Source organism: Dromiciops gliroides, chromosome 1, assembly GCF_019393635.1.
Source record: "Dromiciops gliroides isolate mDroGli1 chromosome 1, mDroGli1.pri, whole genome shotgun sequence".
Lineage (NCBI taxonomy): Eukaryota > Metazoa > Chordata > Mammalia > Microbiotheria > Microbiotheriidae > Dromiciops > Dromiciops gliroides.
The window spans coordinates 637002672-637022637 of NC_057861.1; the positions used below are offsets into that span (position 1 = coordinate 637002672).

At 42.1% G+C, this 19966-nt stretch overlaps 1 protein-coding gene across 1 annotated transcript in view; it reads right to left on the reverse strand.

Moving 5' to 3' along the window:
* Positions 1–13101, reverse strand: part of HS3ST4 (heparan sulfate-glucosamine 3-sulfotransferase 4) — a 476811-nt gene extending 463710 nt beyond the window's left edge. Inside the window, exon 1 of the mRNA XM_043977208.1 lies at positions 12273–13101. Within this exon, the coding sequence (XP_043833143.1) occupies positions 12273–13021 (749 nt within the window). The 5' untranslated portion in view covers positions 13022–13101. The remainder of the gene's footprint in view (positions 1–12272) is intronic.
* Between the last annotated feature and the right edge of the window lie 6865 nt (positions 13102–19966).

The following is a 19966-nucleotide window of genomic DNA, read 5'->3' on the forward strand; positions in this document are numbered from 1 at the left end:
GAAGATCTAAGTTCCAGTACCCCTTTTACCAATTCTAGCCATTTCATTTAACCTCTGGTAAGTCACTTAACATCTCAGTGCCACTAAGTAACTTTCTTAACACTGTTAAGTTCAAAAACAGGTGCTGATCTGATATGATGGAGGAAATTCCTGACCAGAGACTCTAACACTGATGAAATCACTAGTGTGTGTGTGTGTATGTATGTATATGCATATATATGCACACATATTGTGCATGTGTGAATACAAATATGTGTGTATAAAATATACACATTTTAAAAGGGTCTGTTCCCATGTAACAAGAAAAGAAACACAGAGTATCAAAGCAACTACAGCTCTATGGGGGGGGGGAAATTTTTGACAGTTTAAAATTAAAATCATGATGCATTTTATAAACATCCTGGATGTTTCTTGTCAAATTACTTGGCGAGTAACTGTTCCTTAAGTTACCAGTTGCTGAATGTTTTCCCTCTACCTTTAGGATAATGCTCATTAAAGTGAATTGATTTGGAGGAATTCAATATTGTGGGCAAATAGAAACATGGTGGTCTGTGTTCACATGGAGCCAATAATGAAGACCATGCCTATTTCTAAAACTCAGTGATTGATTAATCTTCTATGGAGGAAATGAAGAGATTTGAGATGTGAAGGAGAGGAGACAGAATTCACAATGGATGGCCTTTTCTTCTGGAAATTGGGAAGTAAGATCCTCTGCTGGGAAGGAAGAGGTATAAGAAAAGATGAGAAGATTTAGAACAGCTACTGTGGACAAGTTACTAATGAATCAGGGTAAAACAAAAGAAATACAAAACAGAAGTAAGAGTCCAGGTGAGATTATATCACATGAATTTGTAGTGAATCAAGTCAACATAACTGTGTAACTTTCTTTAGTAGAGTTCAGCAGGACAAGAGTAGAAACAGAGAAATAAATGATGGGGGAGTACCCTAAGGTTTAGCATTTGGCAAAGCATGACCAGGAATAGGACAAAGGAAAAGGGTTGTGAATAGGTAAACTGATTAAACAGTTTAACTTGACTAGAGTCATCACTGAAAGGAAGACAGTGAAGACAAAACATTATTGATAGAATAGGAGAAAAAGAAAGAGTGGAAAACCTGAAGGTGAAAATGAATAATAGATTAAGGCGTGAAACAGGAAGAGATAGAAGGATAGGCATTTCAGGGCAATTTCAGAAATCAAGATAATGATTTATAACAGCTCTTTTTATGGTGACAAAGAATTGGAAATTGAAGGGATGCCCATCAATTGGATAATGGCTTAACAAATTGTGGTATGTTATTGTAATGGCATACTATTGTGCTATAAGAAATGATGAAAAGGATAGTTTCAGAAAAACCTAGAAAATTTATATGAACTAATACAAAGTGAAGTGAGAAGAACATTGTACATAGTAAGAACAATATTACAACAATGATCAATGTGAAAGACTTACTCATATCAATACAATGATCTAAGGCTTTCCAAAGGATTTATGATGAAAAATGCTATCTTCCTCCAGAGAGAGAACTGATGAACACTGAGTGCAAAATTTCTAAGCTATTGAGGACAGCAGTAACCCAGGATCTAGATATTTAAATTATCATCACTCATACAATCCATTTTAGATGTGACTCAGGCAAAGGTGGGGATGTAGATAATTATGTGCATAAATAAGATGTCTTAAAGAGCAAATAAGAAACTTATGGAGCTTGTAAGACAGAAAATATAGACCTTGTGCATTTTTTAAATTTTCCTTCCTTTATTTTTTGAATAATATTTTATTTTTCCACAATTACATGGCAAAAACAACTTTAACACTCTTTTTTTTATTCTGAGTTCCAAATCTCTCCCTCCTTCCCATTCCCCCTTTCTGAGATGGTAAGCAACTTGATATAGGTTATACATGTGCAATCATGTGAAACATATTTCCACGTTAGTCGTGTTGTGAAAGAAAACAGACAAAAAAGACTGAGTTTTTGCATTTAAAGAGGGCTAAAATATAAATTCATGAGTGAAGAATAAGTAACAAGTTAATAAAGACACAGCAGGATATTACTTATTAAAGATCAGCATCATGAAAGGTAAATGGATTTTCATTCAAAATATGCCTCAGTACCATTGTTAGTGAATACTAGAATAGATGGATAGACAGATGGCTTGCTTTAATGTTTAATTTCTTATGTTATTATGTTCATTTCAGGATCTCAAAGAATCATGAAATCATAGATGTCAGAGCTGGAAGAAGCCTTGGAACACAGAGTTTCAGATTGAACAAGTTGCTACCTGTTCATTTGATGGATGAGGGGATGAAGAAGGGAAGAGACATGTCCAAGGCCACATAGTTTAAAGTGCAAGAAATCCTAACTAGTGATATAAAACCCCCACAAAATAATTTTGCTTGTTCATTCAACAAATATTTTTATGAATTAGTCAATTAGCATTAAATGTCTACTATGTCCCAAGCATTGTATTGGCTGTTAGAGCAAGTATCAAGAAATAAATAAGCGTCACTCAAATAGAATTTACATTCTAATGGCGTGGGCAACAAATACATATATAATTACGTACAGAGTAGATATGAAGGGAATAAATATCAATACAGTTATCCCTTCCACATGGTGACTTTCCCCATTGTGGTTAAATGGGAATTTGGGGGGAGTTTTGCAGAAGCTGCAGACAACACAGAAAAAGTTTGGAAACTCAGAAATGTATGTATATTATGTGCATGTGTGTATATGTGTGTGTTATTGTCTATGCATAGTATTGTATAATATCAACATAATTTATCTTTTAATACCATAATAATTCAGACTTCTCTGGTACAAATCTCGGACCAAAAAAATCTTACGCAGATTTTTCAGATCACTGTGTCTCTAATACCTGTTATATGGAAGGGATAACTATATATAACTATATATGTATGTGTATATATGTATATATACACATATACATGTATTTGTGGATATATATGTGTTTGTGTGTGGAGACACACACACACACACACATACAAAAGTTAAATTCAAAGTACTTTTGGAGGGGAAACACTAGCGATTGGAGGGATAAGAAAAGGCCCCATGCAGAAAACAGTGCTAGACATTCTGAGACTGAAGTAAAAAGGAATAGTATTCCATACAAATGGGACAGCCAATATACAGACATGAAGAAAAGACTTGGAAGGTCATGAGTAAGGAACAGAGAGGGAAGACCAGTTTAGCTGGATCACAGAGCGCAAGAAGCGGAGATAATATCCGATGAGGCTAGGATAGACTGTGGCCTGGCTATGTAGGGTTTTTTTAGTGAGGCAATTGGGGTTAAGTGACTTGCCCAGGGTCACACAGCTAGTAAGTGTTAAGAGTCTGAGGTCAAATTTGAACTCAGGTACTCCTGACTCCAGGGCTGGTCCTCTATCCACTGCACCACCTAACTGCCCCACTATGTAGGGTTTTAAAAAATAAACTGAGAAGTTGTCACACTAGAAGCAATAGAAAGCCATTGATGTTGATTGAGCAAAGGAGTCACATGGTTATAGCTGCATTTAAGGAAAAACTTTGGCATCAGTGTACCCATTAGGAGGTTGTAACAATAATCTAGGCAAGGGGTGATAAGGGCCTGACCTAAGGTAATATCTGAGTGAGTGCCAAGAAGAGTTCACAAATGACAGTTGTCAAAATACAAAGTAATATTTGGCAACTAATTGGACATTTGTGGTCAAAGGAGTGAAGATCTGAGGTTAATGCCATTGTTACAAACCTGCAAAACTGAAATGAAGGTCTCTAGGATTGAAATAGGAAAGTTTGAAAGAGGGAAGGGGATGGAAGGAAAGATAATGAATTAAGTTTTGGACATAATGAGTTTGAGATGTCTCTAGCACATCTAATCTGAAATAAATGTGCAATGTTGGTGATTTATACTAGAGTGATGCAAAAATTGATGACAGTATCGGCCCTCAAGACACTTATAATTGAGTAGCACAATGAAATATACAAATTGTACAAATTAGAATATAAGTATATAATGAATATGAAGAACTATGAGATCAGAAATTAGCTAGAAGAATTAGGGATGGATTCATAAAGTAAGTAGCATTTGAACTAGCCCTTCAACGACAGGTTGTTTAACAGTTGAAAATAAGGTTTCAGGGGAGAGGAGGGAAGAAAAGGCATATTTTTAAAGTAATAGCCATGCAAGTCTTTAGGTTTCTTGGTGACTATAACTTTCTATTAAAATTCCCAGGAAGTTTGGAGGAGCTTGTTATGCCACAAAAACCTTAAGAAATAAGTCAACCTTGGGGCCGCTAGGTGGAGCAGTGGATAAAGCACCAGCCCTGGATTTAGGAGAACCTGAGTTCAAATCTGACCTCAGACACTTGACATTTACTAGCTGTGTGACCCTGGGCAAGTCACTGAACCCTCATAGCCCCTCCCCCCCAAAAAAGGAGAAATAAGACAATCTTTAACAAAAACGTGGTTGAATAATTCCAAAAGATATATTATCTATTAGACAAAGGTAAAATCTTAGAAACTTCTTAAAGTATAACGCAAAGAATATTTTTATTCATTTAAATTCTCTCTGCTACTTACATTTAAATACTTGGTTCATTTGAGAAAAAAATAACACCATCACCATGATGTCTGGGTGATAAGAAAACACCATCGGGTACAGCCAGATCACAAGCTATGGAACTTTAAGTGTTTTTATGAGCAATATCACAGTCTCAAAAATGAGTCCATTTCAGTAGAAAAACTCCAGGATAAACATGTCTTTGGAATTCCAAATGCATCTGAGCCAGACTAGTAATGCCTCTGATGATCAAGAAAATGCAAGAGATTGAGCCTAAACCTCCCCACAGCTCTCCTAAAACAATCCATCTGTTTGGATATACCTGGAAAAACCTAAATCTTTCGCAAGACCTGCTAATGTTACAAGAGAGCAAATCCTGAAATCCAGTTCTGGTTTTTCTCTAGAGAGCTATTTTAAAACTGCTTCAGGTTTTGAAATCACCCATTCAAACATATTCTTGAAATACAGGACTGTCTTAAAATGAGAAACATATTGTAACTTTCTCTTCAATGGCTTTTAGTGCTGATGTTTTTAGAAGCCTATACTTCTTATACTGGAGGTTATCACAGAATTATAGTATTTGAGGATCTTATATGCTATTCAGGTTCAACAACCCTCTGTTAAAGAAGGGAGTGACTAGCCCAAGATCATTCAAGCTAGTTGCAGGCAAATCTAGCAGAACTCAGGTCCCCTAACATCCAATCCTGTGTTCCTTCCACCACTCCAAGACATTTTGTAGAATTAAGTTATTTTAGTGCTGTTAACAATGATTACTTGTGATTAATGAGATCAGTAAGAAATTTCCCACTTGCATAACTTCAAATGAAAAATAGATTCTCTTTGTTTTTCTGTTTTTCTGCTGCCGTGTTGTTCCTGATGACATCAAGGATTTTTTGGTTGCAAAAATATCTGAAGAATGTCTCTTCATGCTGCTGCCATTTGTAAAATCCCCACGTAATTGTAAGAAAACATATTAGAGCAGTGAAATAAAAATAACATACATAAACCACAACTCTGGCAAGGGGAGAGATGTCACCGTACCTGCCACTTTCTGGAATGATTTTAAAGTGTTTAAACAGGGTTCTGTCCTTAGTCCTGTACCATTCAGCATTTTTACCAATGACTTGAATGTTTATCAGATTTGTAGATGAGGGGCACCTAGGTGGTGCAGTGGATAGAGCACTGGCCCTGGAGTCAGGAGTACCTGAGTTTAAATGCAGCCTCAGACACTTAACCCCAATTGCCTCACTAAAAAAAAAAAAGAGAGAGAATGCTAGAATGGCTAGCTAATGCGTCAGAAAGAATTGGGGTCTGAAAGAGTTCTAAACAGTTTGGAATGAGGAGTTACATCAAATAAGAAGAAATTCATAAGATGATAAATTAGAGCAAGAAAGGACCTCACAGGCCACTGAGTCGAAGTCCCTCACTTGACTGCTATCTTAGGCTACATTTGCAGCATAATATTTGACACTTCTGTTCCTGGTCAGATTCCGTATGGAATACTGTGCACCCTTCTGGGTACCACATTTTACAAAAGGCACCAACCAGTTGGAACCCATATAAAGCTCTTTGCTTCAAGAACTGCTGTCAAACCACATCTCTCCCATCCTGTACTTGTGAAGTTTTTTTGGTTTTGTTTTTTAGTGAGGCAATTGAGGTTAAGTGACTTGCCCAGGGTCACACAGCTAGTAAGTGTTAAGTGTCTGAGGCAGGATTTGAACTCAGGTACTCCTGACTCCAGGGCCGGTGCTCTATCCACTGTGCCACTTAGCTGCCCCTGTGAAGTTGGTTTTTAACACAGATATGGACTTTTGTATTAAACCTCACTGGGAAACAACATGGCATAGTGGATAGGAAACTGAACTTAGAATCAGGAAGACCTGGGTTCAGCTATTGCCAGATACCTACTGGCTAAGGAATCCTGGGCAAGTCATTTAATTCTGTATCCCTCAGTTTCTATATCTGTAAAATGAAGGAGTTTTACTAGATGATCTTTATATCTACATTCTAGGATTCTAGGATCACAAAATCTAGGGTTTAATAGGACCACGAAGATCATCTAGCCCCCAACTCTTTCATTTTAGAGATGAAAAAAACTGAGTGCTATGATCCTGAAAATTTTAGGAGAATCCCTGCATGCCAGAGATGGAAGGGACCTTAAGGATCATGTAATCCAACCTTTTCAATATATATATAAGTAACGCCAGTCCCAAAGCCCATTCGCATTGGGGTCACATATAAAAGGGGGAAAATTATTTCCTCAAGGCTAACAGTAGAACTAGGTTGGTCAATTGGCATTCCCAAGTTTTTTGTACCATATCCATACTGCCTCTCTATGCACATAGAATGGGGGACCTCTGGTGGCCATATCCTTGAGACATGGAGGCATTGTAGGAGAATCTTAATCTTTCTACCATACCACCTAAGACATAAAGGGTCCATAAACTGTCACACTCCTGCCTCTCTACTTGGAGAGCTCACTCAGCAAAAGTCTGTGTCTGCCCTTGTTTCTCAAAAACAAAGATTCTTCTTAGGAGCAATAAGAGCAGGGGAAAAACACTGTGATATACACTAAGAACTCCTGGGAGAATCCCATGAAGCTACTGGAGTAAGATCAGAAGAAGAAAAATTCACATCCCTGCAGGTCTTTAACCCTTCCAAAGAGCTTTCTTCATAAAGCTATGAGCTAAGGAACATAAGTATCATTATCCCCATTTTATAGATGAGGAAACTGAGACCCAGAGAGGTCAGTAATAACTCACAATTCTAAGGTACTTTAAGGTTTTCCCCAAGGGCAATATTATACTCAGAATCACTCACTCCTATTGTTTTCTTTTCTTTTCTTTTCTTTTTTTTTTTTTTTGCAGGGCAATAGGGTTAAGTGACTTGCCCAGGGTCACACAGCTAGATGTCACGTGTCTGAGGCTAGATTTGAACTCAGGTCCTTCTGAATCTAGGGCTGGTGTTCTATCCACTGGGCCACCTAGATGCCCCTATTGTTTTCTATTATGTTGTTAATTTCATGCATTTTTTGAAAATTATGGAGCTAGTCTGGAAAGTGACATTTTAAGTCTAATCCTTTCATTTGATATAGAAGAAAACTGAAGCACACTGAGGGCAAATGTCTTTCAGAAGTGCATGCAGATGTTTTTATTTATAGATGAGGCCCAGAGAGGTAAGATGACTTGCCCTCAGTCACAGAGCTAGTAATATTAGAGACAGAACTCAGCTCCAGGGTTCCTGACTCCCAAGCAAACATTTTTTTCATTATACCACACAGGCTAGTTAGTCAGTGACAGCCTCAAGATCAAAATCTCTAAAACTCCATGATTTTATGATAATATCATTGATGTGGATGTTTCTAAAGCCAGCCTTCTCACAGTTCGTTGGATTTAGGTGTGAACTACAAACAGTGAAAATGACTCATTGGTTTGTCAAACCCTAGAACTGAAAGGGCTGTTATGGTCCAACCCCTATCTGAACCATCTATAATCATTCCCTATCATTCAGTAACTGAGTGGAAGTCAAAGAAAAGCAGGGAGATAGCAGTTATGGAGTAGTTTGTGGAAAGGCAACAGGATAATCTTATTCACAACAGCTCTTCCTTCCTTATTGTTCATTTGTGCCCTCATCTGTTCCCGGAACCAAAAAGAAAGTCTGTGTTTCAACTTCTAGAAGCCAGAAGCAACAGGTCTGTATTGGAAGATTTAGGCTTTGTCATTTGTGTTTCTTTGTTTTAGCACATCTTTATGAAAAGTCCTTAGCCTGTGTCAATCCAAGAAAATTTATTACATGGGACCATAGCTCTGGTACTCTAAGGTATCACATTCATGGCCACCACAGCAAGTGATCCCCCGCCAACAAAACACCCCATGTAAGACTGAATCAGATTAAGATGCAATTGGGAAATATTTAACAATATAAATAAAATAAAAATACAACATAGATGATGTTAATTTGTAGTTTTCCTAGTCAATATGTGATCTGAAGAGATCCTTTTCTATTTGAGTTTGACACCAGTGCTGTAAGGGACCTCCAAGGGTTTCCAGTACAATCCTTTCATTTTATACATGAGGACACTAAAATCCGGGAAGATGACTTGCCTAAAGTCACAGAGGTGGTATTAGAGGCTGTGTTGTTGTTTTTTAAACTCAGGGTAATTCTCTGTTTTCCTAAGGCTGTTACAACATTCAGTAGTACACCATCCCCTCATACAATGCCAAAGCAACAGAGGTTTAATGGAAAGAACACTGACTCTACATCAAGAGACATGAATTCCAGTCGTAGTTCTGCCATTAACTATCTGAGTGATCCTGAGAAAGACACTTGGCCTCAGTGGGCTTCAGTTTTCCCCTCTATTAAATGAAAGGATTAAACTCAAAATGTCACTTTCCAGACTAGCATTATACAGTGGAGTTTCTAAGGTCCTTCCCTTTCAGCTCCATAATTTTCAAAAAATGCATGAAATTAACAACATAATAGAAAACAATAGGAGTGAGTGATCCTGAGAATAAAAATAGTAGGGCTGTTCAGCAGGGTATGAAGGGGAAAAAAATACCCAGTTCCACAGAGATCAATCATTAATGTGTACTTGCTTCCCTTTTCTAAAATACAAAAACGAGAAACACTCCACAGAATTAACAGGTGATAGAAGTAAAACATAAAAACAGAGAAGAGGGTGGGGGAACTCAACCTATAATTAGGTGGCTCTCTAATTAGGTAAATGGTGCTGTAAGATTCCAAAAAGGATAAGAGGTGCAAGCGAAGAAACCATTACATTTACTATAAATACCACAACCTAATAGATTAGTGAACCAGACTGGAAACTTTAAGCCACAATTTCTATTCCTGGTTTCCCTGCAGACTTCCTTTTTCTCTCTAGGCCTCAGTTTCTTTATCTGCCAAGATAAGAATGATGCCCTTCAGTTCCCTTTCCTTTTATCATCCATTACACGGAAATGGAGGAAGAATGGATGGGAGGAGTTAATGTAACATTCACCATCAAATTCTGTATAGGGATGCCAGATTTCAGAATCCCTCTCTGAAAATGCTTAACACCATCAATTTCCATGCCAAAAAGCTCCAAGTATAGGGGGAAAAGACTCTTCAGAGAAATTACAGAATCAGAACGGGCTAGCAGAGGAAAGGTATAGAGCATGTCTGAAGTGCCCTTTCTTCATCGGGGACCAGCATATTAGGAGGCTATTAGCTATAAAGGGGTCCCAGTTTCAGAGCTGTCAATAATCTATAGTCATCATCCATCTTCAGGCCTATGTTTAAGACATCATCCTAGACACCAGAGAAACAACATCATAAACAAAGATTTCTGTAGGCCTTGCTCTATTGGTACAACACGACTGTTGCCCCCACAGTACACCAAGGAGAAGCTAAGCATCAGGAAATTTCAAAAGAATTCTGATAATATACTGGTACCAGAGACTATACAGCCTCCACTTCCAGCAAGCCAGAAGTGACAACTCTCCTTATTTCCATGGTCTGGGCATGGGAAAAAGTAGAAAAACCCTATCATACATAGAACAACCCTTCTTGAACAACTCCAAATCAGATTACAGGTCTTCACACTTTTAAACTTGGTTCTCAGACCAGTACATTACCTGTGGCAACTTTAAGCAGGCACAATGATACACTCACCTCCCCTCTCCTGGTTTCTACAATGTAACATGTATGTGGAAAGATTTGGTCTTTGTTTTGTCTTTCCCCCAAAGGGTCATTTGCCACTTGGCTAAAGTTCCCTGAAGTGGCCACAAACCACTCCCTATGTCTACAGACATATCCACACAACATCCAAAATGCCAAAGATCCCCATTCCAAAGTGCTTTGTTTTAAACTGCAGCTAGGGGAGTAAGAGAAAAAAGAAAGACAACAATCCACCCACACAGAAGATTGAAAGACTGTCAAGAAGAAATCAGTCACCTCCAGAACCAACTGGTAGTTCATTCAAACATCCCCAACTTCCAGGGGTCAGCCATCATAGCAGTTACTTCTTTGGCTGATGTCCTGCTAATCATCTTAATGTCTTCTTAATGATCGTCATATTCTGGAAACCACAGCTTCTGAATGTAGTAAATATTGTCTCTCCCCCACCCCAACCCCAGTTAAATTAAGGGTTTGCTGTTTTATGTTTTGATAGGAAGGGGATGTTTGAAGCCTCCGAAAATATTCCAATTAGTTCTCTCTGTTGAAACTGACAAGACATTAACAGACACATTTGCTGTTTCAGTTTAATGTACCAGAATGTTTGCACATCAGTGTACCCCTCACAAGTTTTTAAAACGTGCAGCATATTTTCTAAAGTGGAATAAATTGATCACAATTCAGACATATTTATCATGTATTTCCAAAGTTTGGTTGTATCTTTAAAAAAAAAAACTTTCACAATTCACAATTTAAAATGGGATAAGTGCCTGGGACAAATGCTTATTAGAACACCAAAGTCACCTGTCAAGAAATAAATGTTCCTTATTCACTTACTGCTTCTTTAAAAGGATAGCATCCCCTTAGCTGACAAGCCTGTGTTTGTATTTGACAATTGTAATTAATTATAGAAATGTAACAGAATTGGAGCCAGCCATTCAGATCTCCTGTTTACAGGGTGAGAAGAGAAGAACAAAGAAAAAGGCTATTTTCCTCCTTGGTTTCTATAATAGAAGGTGTTCTCTTGAATAGTATCAGCAATAAGAAAGAAGGGGTTATTAATTTATTTTACCTGAACTTAACTTTCTCATCTTCTCCTACCTATCTGTATCATTGGCTGCTACCAGCATAAAGTAATTTATATGGAGTCTCATATAACATGTACTTCCATCTGTTGGAAAGGAGCCCATGAAAGGGCACAGGTGCACAAATAAAAGCTCATAGGTACTATACTGTCATTCAGAAATTGGTGCACCCTAACGCAAAATAAATACAGCGTTTGTTCTGCACAAGAGGGAATGCCTCTGGGGTTGAAAACATCCTGGGTCTTTAACAACAGAAAGCCAGAACTAAACAGTACTCTCAATAGCATTTTCCATTTCCGATCGACCTAAAAACCTTGAGTTGTGCCTTCCCTTAACTCAGGTGCCTGTGTGTCTGGGGAAAATTTCGAAAGATCCTAGTGAATCTGGAAGCCTTCCTGCTTCTCCCGTCTTTTAAGATCTATTCCACAATAAGGCTTTGTCATTCATTAAACACTGAAAAGGGAAAGGAATGGAAAGCCAAGGGCAAGGGGGCCTTGGTTTCAGAGACACCTGCTGTCCACAGAGGCTCTAGGAACAGGGCAGGGGACTCTGGCTTCCGAGGCAATACAGTCCCAGTACTAGCCAAGCTGGCGACCACAGCCCTCCGGGCTCTGCCCGAGCTGTTCACATCCCTGACCCTCGGAGAATTAAAGCTAGCCGAGATGAGAGTGGTGCTCTCCTCACCTCGCAGAAAAACTAAGCGATCTCTAATTTTCCAAACCTGGGGTTACCCAATGCCCCTTCTCCAGGGCAACCCAGTGGGGTTAAAGCTGCTTCTTAACAGAGGTTAAGGAATCACATTTCTCGGGCTCCTGGAAAGGGGGTGAGTCCTTAAGTTGGCGACTGCTCTTCAGACAGAGAAGGGTATGTTTCCTCTCCCCACAATCTCCCCCATCACCTTGTCAGCAGGCTTCCTTTGCTTCTTCAGTCTCGCCCCGTCTCACCCTGCCCTTGCCGATACCCCTAACCCCTACCTGTACCACTCCAGCCCTTTCTCGTAGTTCCTGTCGAAGAAGTGCGGCTCCACGCCCACTGCCCGCACGTCTGGGTGCACTCGGATCGCCTCCAGCAGAGCCCGGGTCCCTCCTTTCTTCACCCCGATGATCAGCGCCTGCGGGAGCTTCTTCTCCCCGTAGTCCGGGGTAGTGGTGCCAGGACCAGCGCCCCCCTTTTCCCCTCCTCCTCCACTGGTACTATTGCCCCCCCTCCGGCCAGTCAGCTCCTCGTCCGTGGTGCTGGACTCATGGGGGTCCCTCTCGAAGAGCCCGCTCTGCACCGTGATCATCTCGGTGGGGGCCAGGGGGGTCCGGATCCAGGAGTCCCGGTTGGCTGCCCCCTCTCCGCCGCTGCTCCCCAGTCCCCAGTTGTCTCCGGGAACCTGGGGGGAGTCTGGTGGCTCCCTCCGGCTCGCGTTGGCCAGCGCTCCCAGGGACGACGGCGGCGGCGGCGGCGGCGGCGGGCGCGAGGGGCCGAGCTGGACACGGGGAGGCAGAAGAGAGGGCAGCAGCGGTGGGCTGGGAGGGGGGCCGCCCGAGGGCTCCCCGGCGCCGGGCGGCTCCTGCAGCGCCAGCGGGAACTGCAGAGAACTGTAGCAGCTCATGAGGCTATAGCACAGGTAGGTGACGGACAGAGACAGGGTGCACATGAAGAGCAGCTTGCGCGCCGGGGGCCCCTTAGAAGAGGCAGTGGGCGGCGGCGGCGGCGGCGCGGGCCACTGGGCCATCGCGGTTCCCCGCTCGCGGCAGTGGCGGCGGCGGTGGTAGCAGCAGCGGCGGCGGCAGCAGCAGCCCCCGGCGCTGCCCGGACATGATTTCAGCCGCCGCCCCCGCCGCCGCCGCCGAGCCGCCCGGGTTGCATGGAGAGACGCCGATGCGCCCCCGGCCCCGGCTGCTCCTCCAGCCGCCGCCGCTGTCCCGCTGCACTTGGGGGGAGCCCCGCCGCATGGCCCTCCCGACGCTGCCCCCGGAGCCCGGCTGTTGGCCCCGGGCTTCCCCCACCACCCCCCCTCAGCCGCTGGGAAGGGGACTGAGGGGGGCGCGCGAAACTCCCTGCGCTGCCGGCGGCACCTGCTCCAGCCTCCGTCTCCAGCTCGGTGTCCTCCTCCTCCTCCTCCTCCTCAGCCGCCGCCGCCGCCGCTGCTTCAGCAGCCGCTGCCGCTGCCGCTGCCGCTGCCGCCGCCTCACACTGTTGCAGCCCTGAGTTCCTTCCCCGCTGCTAACTTTCTGCCGGGAGAGGAGCGAGGAGGGGAGGGGAAGAGGGGGGCAGGGCGCGCGCCCGCCCGCCACTGGGAGGCTTGGGGGGCGGATCACGCGCACCCCCGGGAAGGAGGAGAGGAAAGCAGAACGCGCGCCGGGAATAGGGCAGGGAGGAATGCACCGGGTGGGGAGGGGGCGTGCCTTGCGCGCCCTCACCTGAGGCGGCCCTAGGGTCTCTCTTCCCCGCCCTAGTCTTCCCCAGTCTAGATGCTTGTAGCTCTCGGTACCCTGTCCTTCGCTTGCTATGTCGCCAGGTCCCCAGGGCGCACACAGGGATCGCACGGGGCCCCGGCCCGTGCCACGGAGGCCTGGGAGCTCAGCGAGAGCGCGTCAAGGATTCGGTCTCTTCTCGCCAGGGGGCTCCCGGGCTTGGGCTCTCCCCCCAATCCTCCCGGACCGCACCCCTAAGGGATTTCTCTCCATTCCGTTGACATGTGTTTCCCTGCATGATTTCCCCCCCTGCTTCCATCCTGGTTTCTGTTCGCAAACTACCCTTCCTCCGCACTCATTGCTCTCCTCTCCTCACCCCACCCCCAACCCTGAAGGATGAAGACTTTACACAGCCCCTCCCCGCAGTAGGCCCCTAGCCCAGGGCTGGGCAATTTTGCTGTCCCAGTACTCTCGTGGGAGAGGGAACGTGTTGGTTATTCACCTCCCTAGGAATACCTAGGCTAGCTACAGGTGGTTATGTTTTCCTCCCCCATTACTAGGTATCTAAAGGATACTACAGTTGAACCATGTTATGAAGCAGCTTATTAACTGGCTTTCAGCTACACCATGGGTTGGATCACGTCCTGGGAAGCACAAGGATGACCATTAAAAGGCCAATTACAATATAGTTAGCCTGGATCCAATACTCTTGTTGTACCAGAGACGCCACGCACTAGGACAGCGACCTTTACTGGAAGAGAAAAGATCCTCAGAATGGAGAATCGGCCGGAAACAAGGACAATTCTTTTTTCTCTCATCTTTTTGAGGAACTAGAAAGAGATAGAGGGAGGTGCAGAGTCATGGTGCAAACTCCCCAGCGGTAGGGTCACCTTCCTGGGGGAGGGGCTCCCCATGGTAGCTTTATGCAAAGGGAACTCTCACAATTTGCCCACCAACCTGGCTGTCTAGGGGAGAGTGGCCTCCTGCGGAGCCCTTTTCAAAAGTCAGCTGAGCCCGGGTATTTCATGGGGCTGTCTTTTGCCTAGCATGGCAATGCAGCTGGCATCTCCAGCTCTGTTTGATCATATAATAGGTCCAACAGTTGAAAGAAAAACGTATATAATGTCTAAATATTAACTAGATACCTGGTGCCAAGGAAAAAAAAACGTTAATCAAATAAGATGAAGAACGTGGACTTTTCCCATAGTGAACAAAAGCTCAATGCTGCTCTCAGCTGGACATGTGTTCTTTCTCTGCAGCTTCGGTTCAGATAAAGATTATTCCTTTATAATATATTTTTTATGGTACACTGGAGACCTCTGAAATGCAGAGTCTGGTGTCCTGTAAATCATTTCCTGTAACTAGGGATTCTTTTTCAAACACCACACAACTGCATTACAGTACGTTAATGTTAAAGGGCCAATTTGAGCTGGCAACAGCACAGACTGGCCCCACTTTTACCTAGCCCTGTGCCTAGTCATGCACCTAAGACATTAAGATTCCCTGATTGCAAGGCAAAGGAATTCGAATCAAGTGAACAAGCATTTATTAATGGCTTACTATGTGTCAAGCAGTGTGCTAAATACTGGAGAAGCCAAGAAAAGGGGCGGGGTCAGCCCCTGCCCTCAAGGAGGATGCGTTCTAGGGGGGTATACAATTGCCAAAAACTATGTGCATACAAAATATATACAAAGTAAACTGAATGTAATCTCAGAAGGAAGGCACTAGCAGTGGGGGCTGGGGTGTGGAAAGTGATGGAAAAGGCAGAATAGTGAATGAAAGGAAATCTGACTTTGCTACCTTTCTGCCTCCCATCTGCATACTTTCCCACCTGACAGTATATCCTATTTTGCCATATTCCTCTTCTATCCATACCTAGCATGCTGTAATTCTAGATGCCCTGAGAGAGAAGCAAGATTTGAATTCAGATCTTCCTGATTCCAAGTCCAGCATTCTATCCACTACTACACCACCTAGCTAGCTCTATTGCCTACTGAGTACATTTCAAATACCTTTGAGTGCTTTGTAAACTTTAAAGTCCTATATAAAAATAGTTCCTTTAACTGTGACCCTCAATAATAGTATACCACCTTAATTTTCTAACTTTATCTCATCTTACTCCCGTTGTATTTACTTTAGGTTCCAGTCAACCTGGACAACCCTCAGCTCCCCAAATACTCTTTGTACCTTCCCACCCCTATGCCTTTCCTCACATTTCTTCCTATACCTGGAATTTGCTTTCTTTCTCCCCTTCTTTGGAAATTAATTCCTACTTATTCATTAAAGTCCAACTCAAATGCCAATTCCTACCAGTTTTTCTCTCATCTACCCTGTCCCTAATGACCTTTTTCTTAAATTTTACAAGAACTTCTTTTGGAAAATAATGCATTTTTTTATAAATTGTTGTGCTTACAACTACTTCTATATGCATCTTCTATTAGATTGTAAGCGTTTAAAGAGCAGGATCTGTATGGGTCCTCCCTCAAACAGAGAGAAGGACTTAAGAAGTTCATTATATTAAATTGAATTAAATTGAAAAATAAAGTGATGATGCAATTTAAATAACCTTTTTTATCAGCTTTAAAAGAAGCTTGAAGGCAAATCCTTCACTTATTCAAGAATAAATTTCTAATGGTCGAATTTCAGTCACCATGATGGATGAGCTGTAATGTACTTGGAAGAAAAAGTACAGTGGAAGTGGGTAAAGGATGCTCTTTGGCATCTAGATTCTTTTTATATTTAAGGCCAGCTCTGCCTGACAGAAATGTTCTTGCAATACCTACAACTGATGAGAGGCTGATAGGAAGAGGACATTATTTTAAAGAGAAATGAACCATCTTAATTGGGCAATTCCAAATGGAGCCAGGAATCAGCAAGGTCCTTTCAGAATCCTGTTTCATGTTCTCATTACTGCCTCTTGGTCTCTCCCCCATTTCAGTTCACCTTCCTAGAGCACAACTCAAATCATATGACTTCCTTGCTCCAAAGTCCTTAACAAATTGTCTATAAATTAAAATCCAAATTCCTGAGCCTGGCACACAAAGACCACCATAATCTGGTCCCAACTTCCTTCTGTAGTCCTTCCTTCATGTACCCCAGACTACAACCAAATTGAACTCTGGACCTTTTCCTGAATGCTTATTGTGTTTTCTTGCCTCCAGATTTCGTTCTGGAAGTTTCAGTGCACTATATGTTCAATGCACCAATAGTGTGACATAGCATCCAGAACATCCAATGTAGGGGGCAACTAGGTGGTGCAGTGGATAAAGCACTGGCCTTGGATTCAGGAGGACCTGAATTCAAATCCAGTCTCAGACACTTGACACTTAACTAGCTGTGTGACCCTGGGCAAGTCACTTAACCCTCATTGCATTGTCCTGCAAAAAACAAAAGAAAGAACAAAAAAAGGAAAATCAAATGTAATCATAGACTGCATTAAGAAATGCATGGTATACAGGATAAGGGGACTTTTAGTTCCACTATACTATTTCCTGATCAGGCCTTAAATGAAGTTTTCTGTTCTTTTCTTGAGACCTCATTTTAGTAAGGACAGTGTCAAACTCGAACCTATACAAGGAGAATCACCAGGATTGCAAAGGGAATTGAAATAATTCCACAAGCCAATTTTTAGAACTGAGGCTGTTTAGCTTAGATATTGTTGTTGTTCATCATTAGTTTTCAAAAACAACCAACGTTATCACAGGGTGATGCCTTGATTGCTCACAAATTGGATTTAAGTGCACAACTTCACCCTCTTCTCCAGAGTCACTGAAGTCTAGTGGCAATACAAAAGTCAAGACAACTAGGGATGGCCCAGGATGCAGTGGAACACCTTCACATCATCTATTATCTGCCCAAGCTCTAAGCATTTCACAGCACCTGCTTCAGCTGCCCTCATGGTTCTAAGGGGGCAGACTATCCTGCCCTAATTATGCCAATTGTAGGGAGGGATAGCCTCTGGAAGAATACTGAAATAACAAAGAAATAGGGGCTCATACCAGCTTGGTTATTAATAGGTTTTATTGGGGTTAATTATCTTGATTGGCTTGTTAAGGGAGTATACTCACAAGAGGCCACTTGTCCTGGGTGGCAGCAGGACAAAGTAACATTGTGGATCCCCTCACTAACCCCAGGCCAGGTAAGGTATTATGTAGAAACAGAACAAAGAAGATATAGTGCCAGGATGGCCCAGGATCATATGTAAGTTTTCTCATGGGATGGTTTTGCTATTTACATTTATTCAAGGTAGTTACATTTTTCTGCGAAGTCATAGGTCGCATTCCCATTCTAGCCTAACTCCATACCATGGGCATTGGAACAAATTATTATCACCTACCCATTCTTCCTGAGAAAATCTTCACATGCTTGGAGTAGACAATCCCCTAACTCGCTGACAGATTTGAGGTCTATTGGTTACCCTCAACCTGATTTAGCCTGTCTGTTGAGATAGTTTTACCAGGGTCTAGCTGCTGTGCATGCTACAGCTTCTTGGAGCAGAAAAGGGAAGATAGCATAAGAGCTATTTCCAAGTATTTGAAGGATGGTCCTATAGACAAGGACTAGACTTTTTGTCTTTGTTCATTTGGGTCAAAGAATAAAGATTTCAGACTGGTAAAAAACTTAGAGATTATTTAATACAACCTTCATTAACACCACCACCATTTTATGGAGGAGAAAACTGAGTCCTTTGAGGTTGAAGTGACTTTCTCAGAGGCATACACATAACTATCAGTAGAACCAAGATGTGTCCTACTTGGTCCCAGAGGTTATAACCAGGATCAGTGAGTAGAAAGTGCAGAAGAGCAATTTTCCACCTGATATAAAGAAAAAATCCCCTAACAATTAGAACTGTCTGGAAATATAGAAGACTATGTTAGGAAATAGTGGTTTCTCTTTCATAAGGCCTTGAATGTCAGGCTTTAAGTTTTTAAAATTTTATTTTAAATTTTTTTATTTAATTTTTTTTAATTTTTAAATTTTTTCAGCAAGAAATTATAATATTAATATTTGATGTTTATGCAGGTTTGCAAATCAATTGAATCCTGCAGAAACTAAATGATCACTTGCTGAAGATATTATAGTGAAGAGCCTTGTTCAGGGAGGGCTGGATGGTCACCGAAATTCCTTGCAACACTGAGACTTAACTATTCAGTAATTCTGTGGATTCTGATCTTGTCCCAGGTAGTGATATTTGGATCTGCATAGTTGCTATCTTTAAGTAGTTCAATTAATTTTCCAGTCTAGGCTCAAATGAATAATTCTTTGCAATTCTAGTTAGATCTATATTCATGTGGATATTAGACCTGCCTTAGGGAATTGATTTTAGGGTTCCTGACAGGGTTGCCTTCCAAAATATATTTCCACCCCCTAATAATAAGCTCTTTTTTTTGTTTGTTTTTACACTGGGTCTCCCTGTCTACATCAGGCTGGATACCCAGGGGCTACTCTAAAGCCATTCCTATTCTGATGTGCATAGGAGATTTGATTTACTCCATTTTCTGATGTGGACTGGTTTGTCCCCCTTTAAGGAATCTAGTGCCCCCCCATTCCTGGGGATCACCATATTTATGGAGAACTTAGTGCAGGCAGTCAATCAGCTTAGCCCACCCTCAGAACTCCTCAGCTGAAGCAATCCGCCAACCTCAGTCTCCCCAGCAGCTGGGATTACAGGCAAACACTACCATGCTAGGCCCAATAGCTCCCATTTATTAAAAATAGCTCACATTTCTATAATGTTTTGTGGTTTACAGAGTGCTTTACTCATAACCCTGTAAGGAAAGTAGAGCAAGCGTTATTATCTCCATTGCATAAAGGAAGAAAATGAGGTTTAGAGGGTGAGTTACACGGGGGTTCATAGCTATTCAGTGTCACATAGCTAATAAACATTGATGCCTTCAGAACTGATATCTGAGCCCAGGACTTCTATCTCCAAGTCCATGAATTTTTCTATTCCACAGGAGGAAAAATGCTATTTCATCCTATAGTTCCCTGCCAACACCACCACCCCAAAAAAAGAGTATTAATGACTATTATCAGATCCATTCCTCAGAGTGGGTTTTGATGGTATGGGAAATGAGTTCCATATAGTAAGGAGTGAGAGATGGGAAGAACTAGAGTCACTGAAGCCTTCTACTTGTAATATTCCTTTGGATCATCTCCATTTGGAGCATGGGAATATTGTCAGGATGTTTTAACACCCAGCTCAAATGTCATTTCCTTCATGCTTACCTACAAACTAGAACTGAATTCACCTTGCTGTGAAC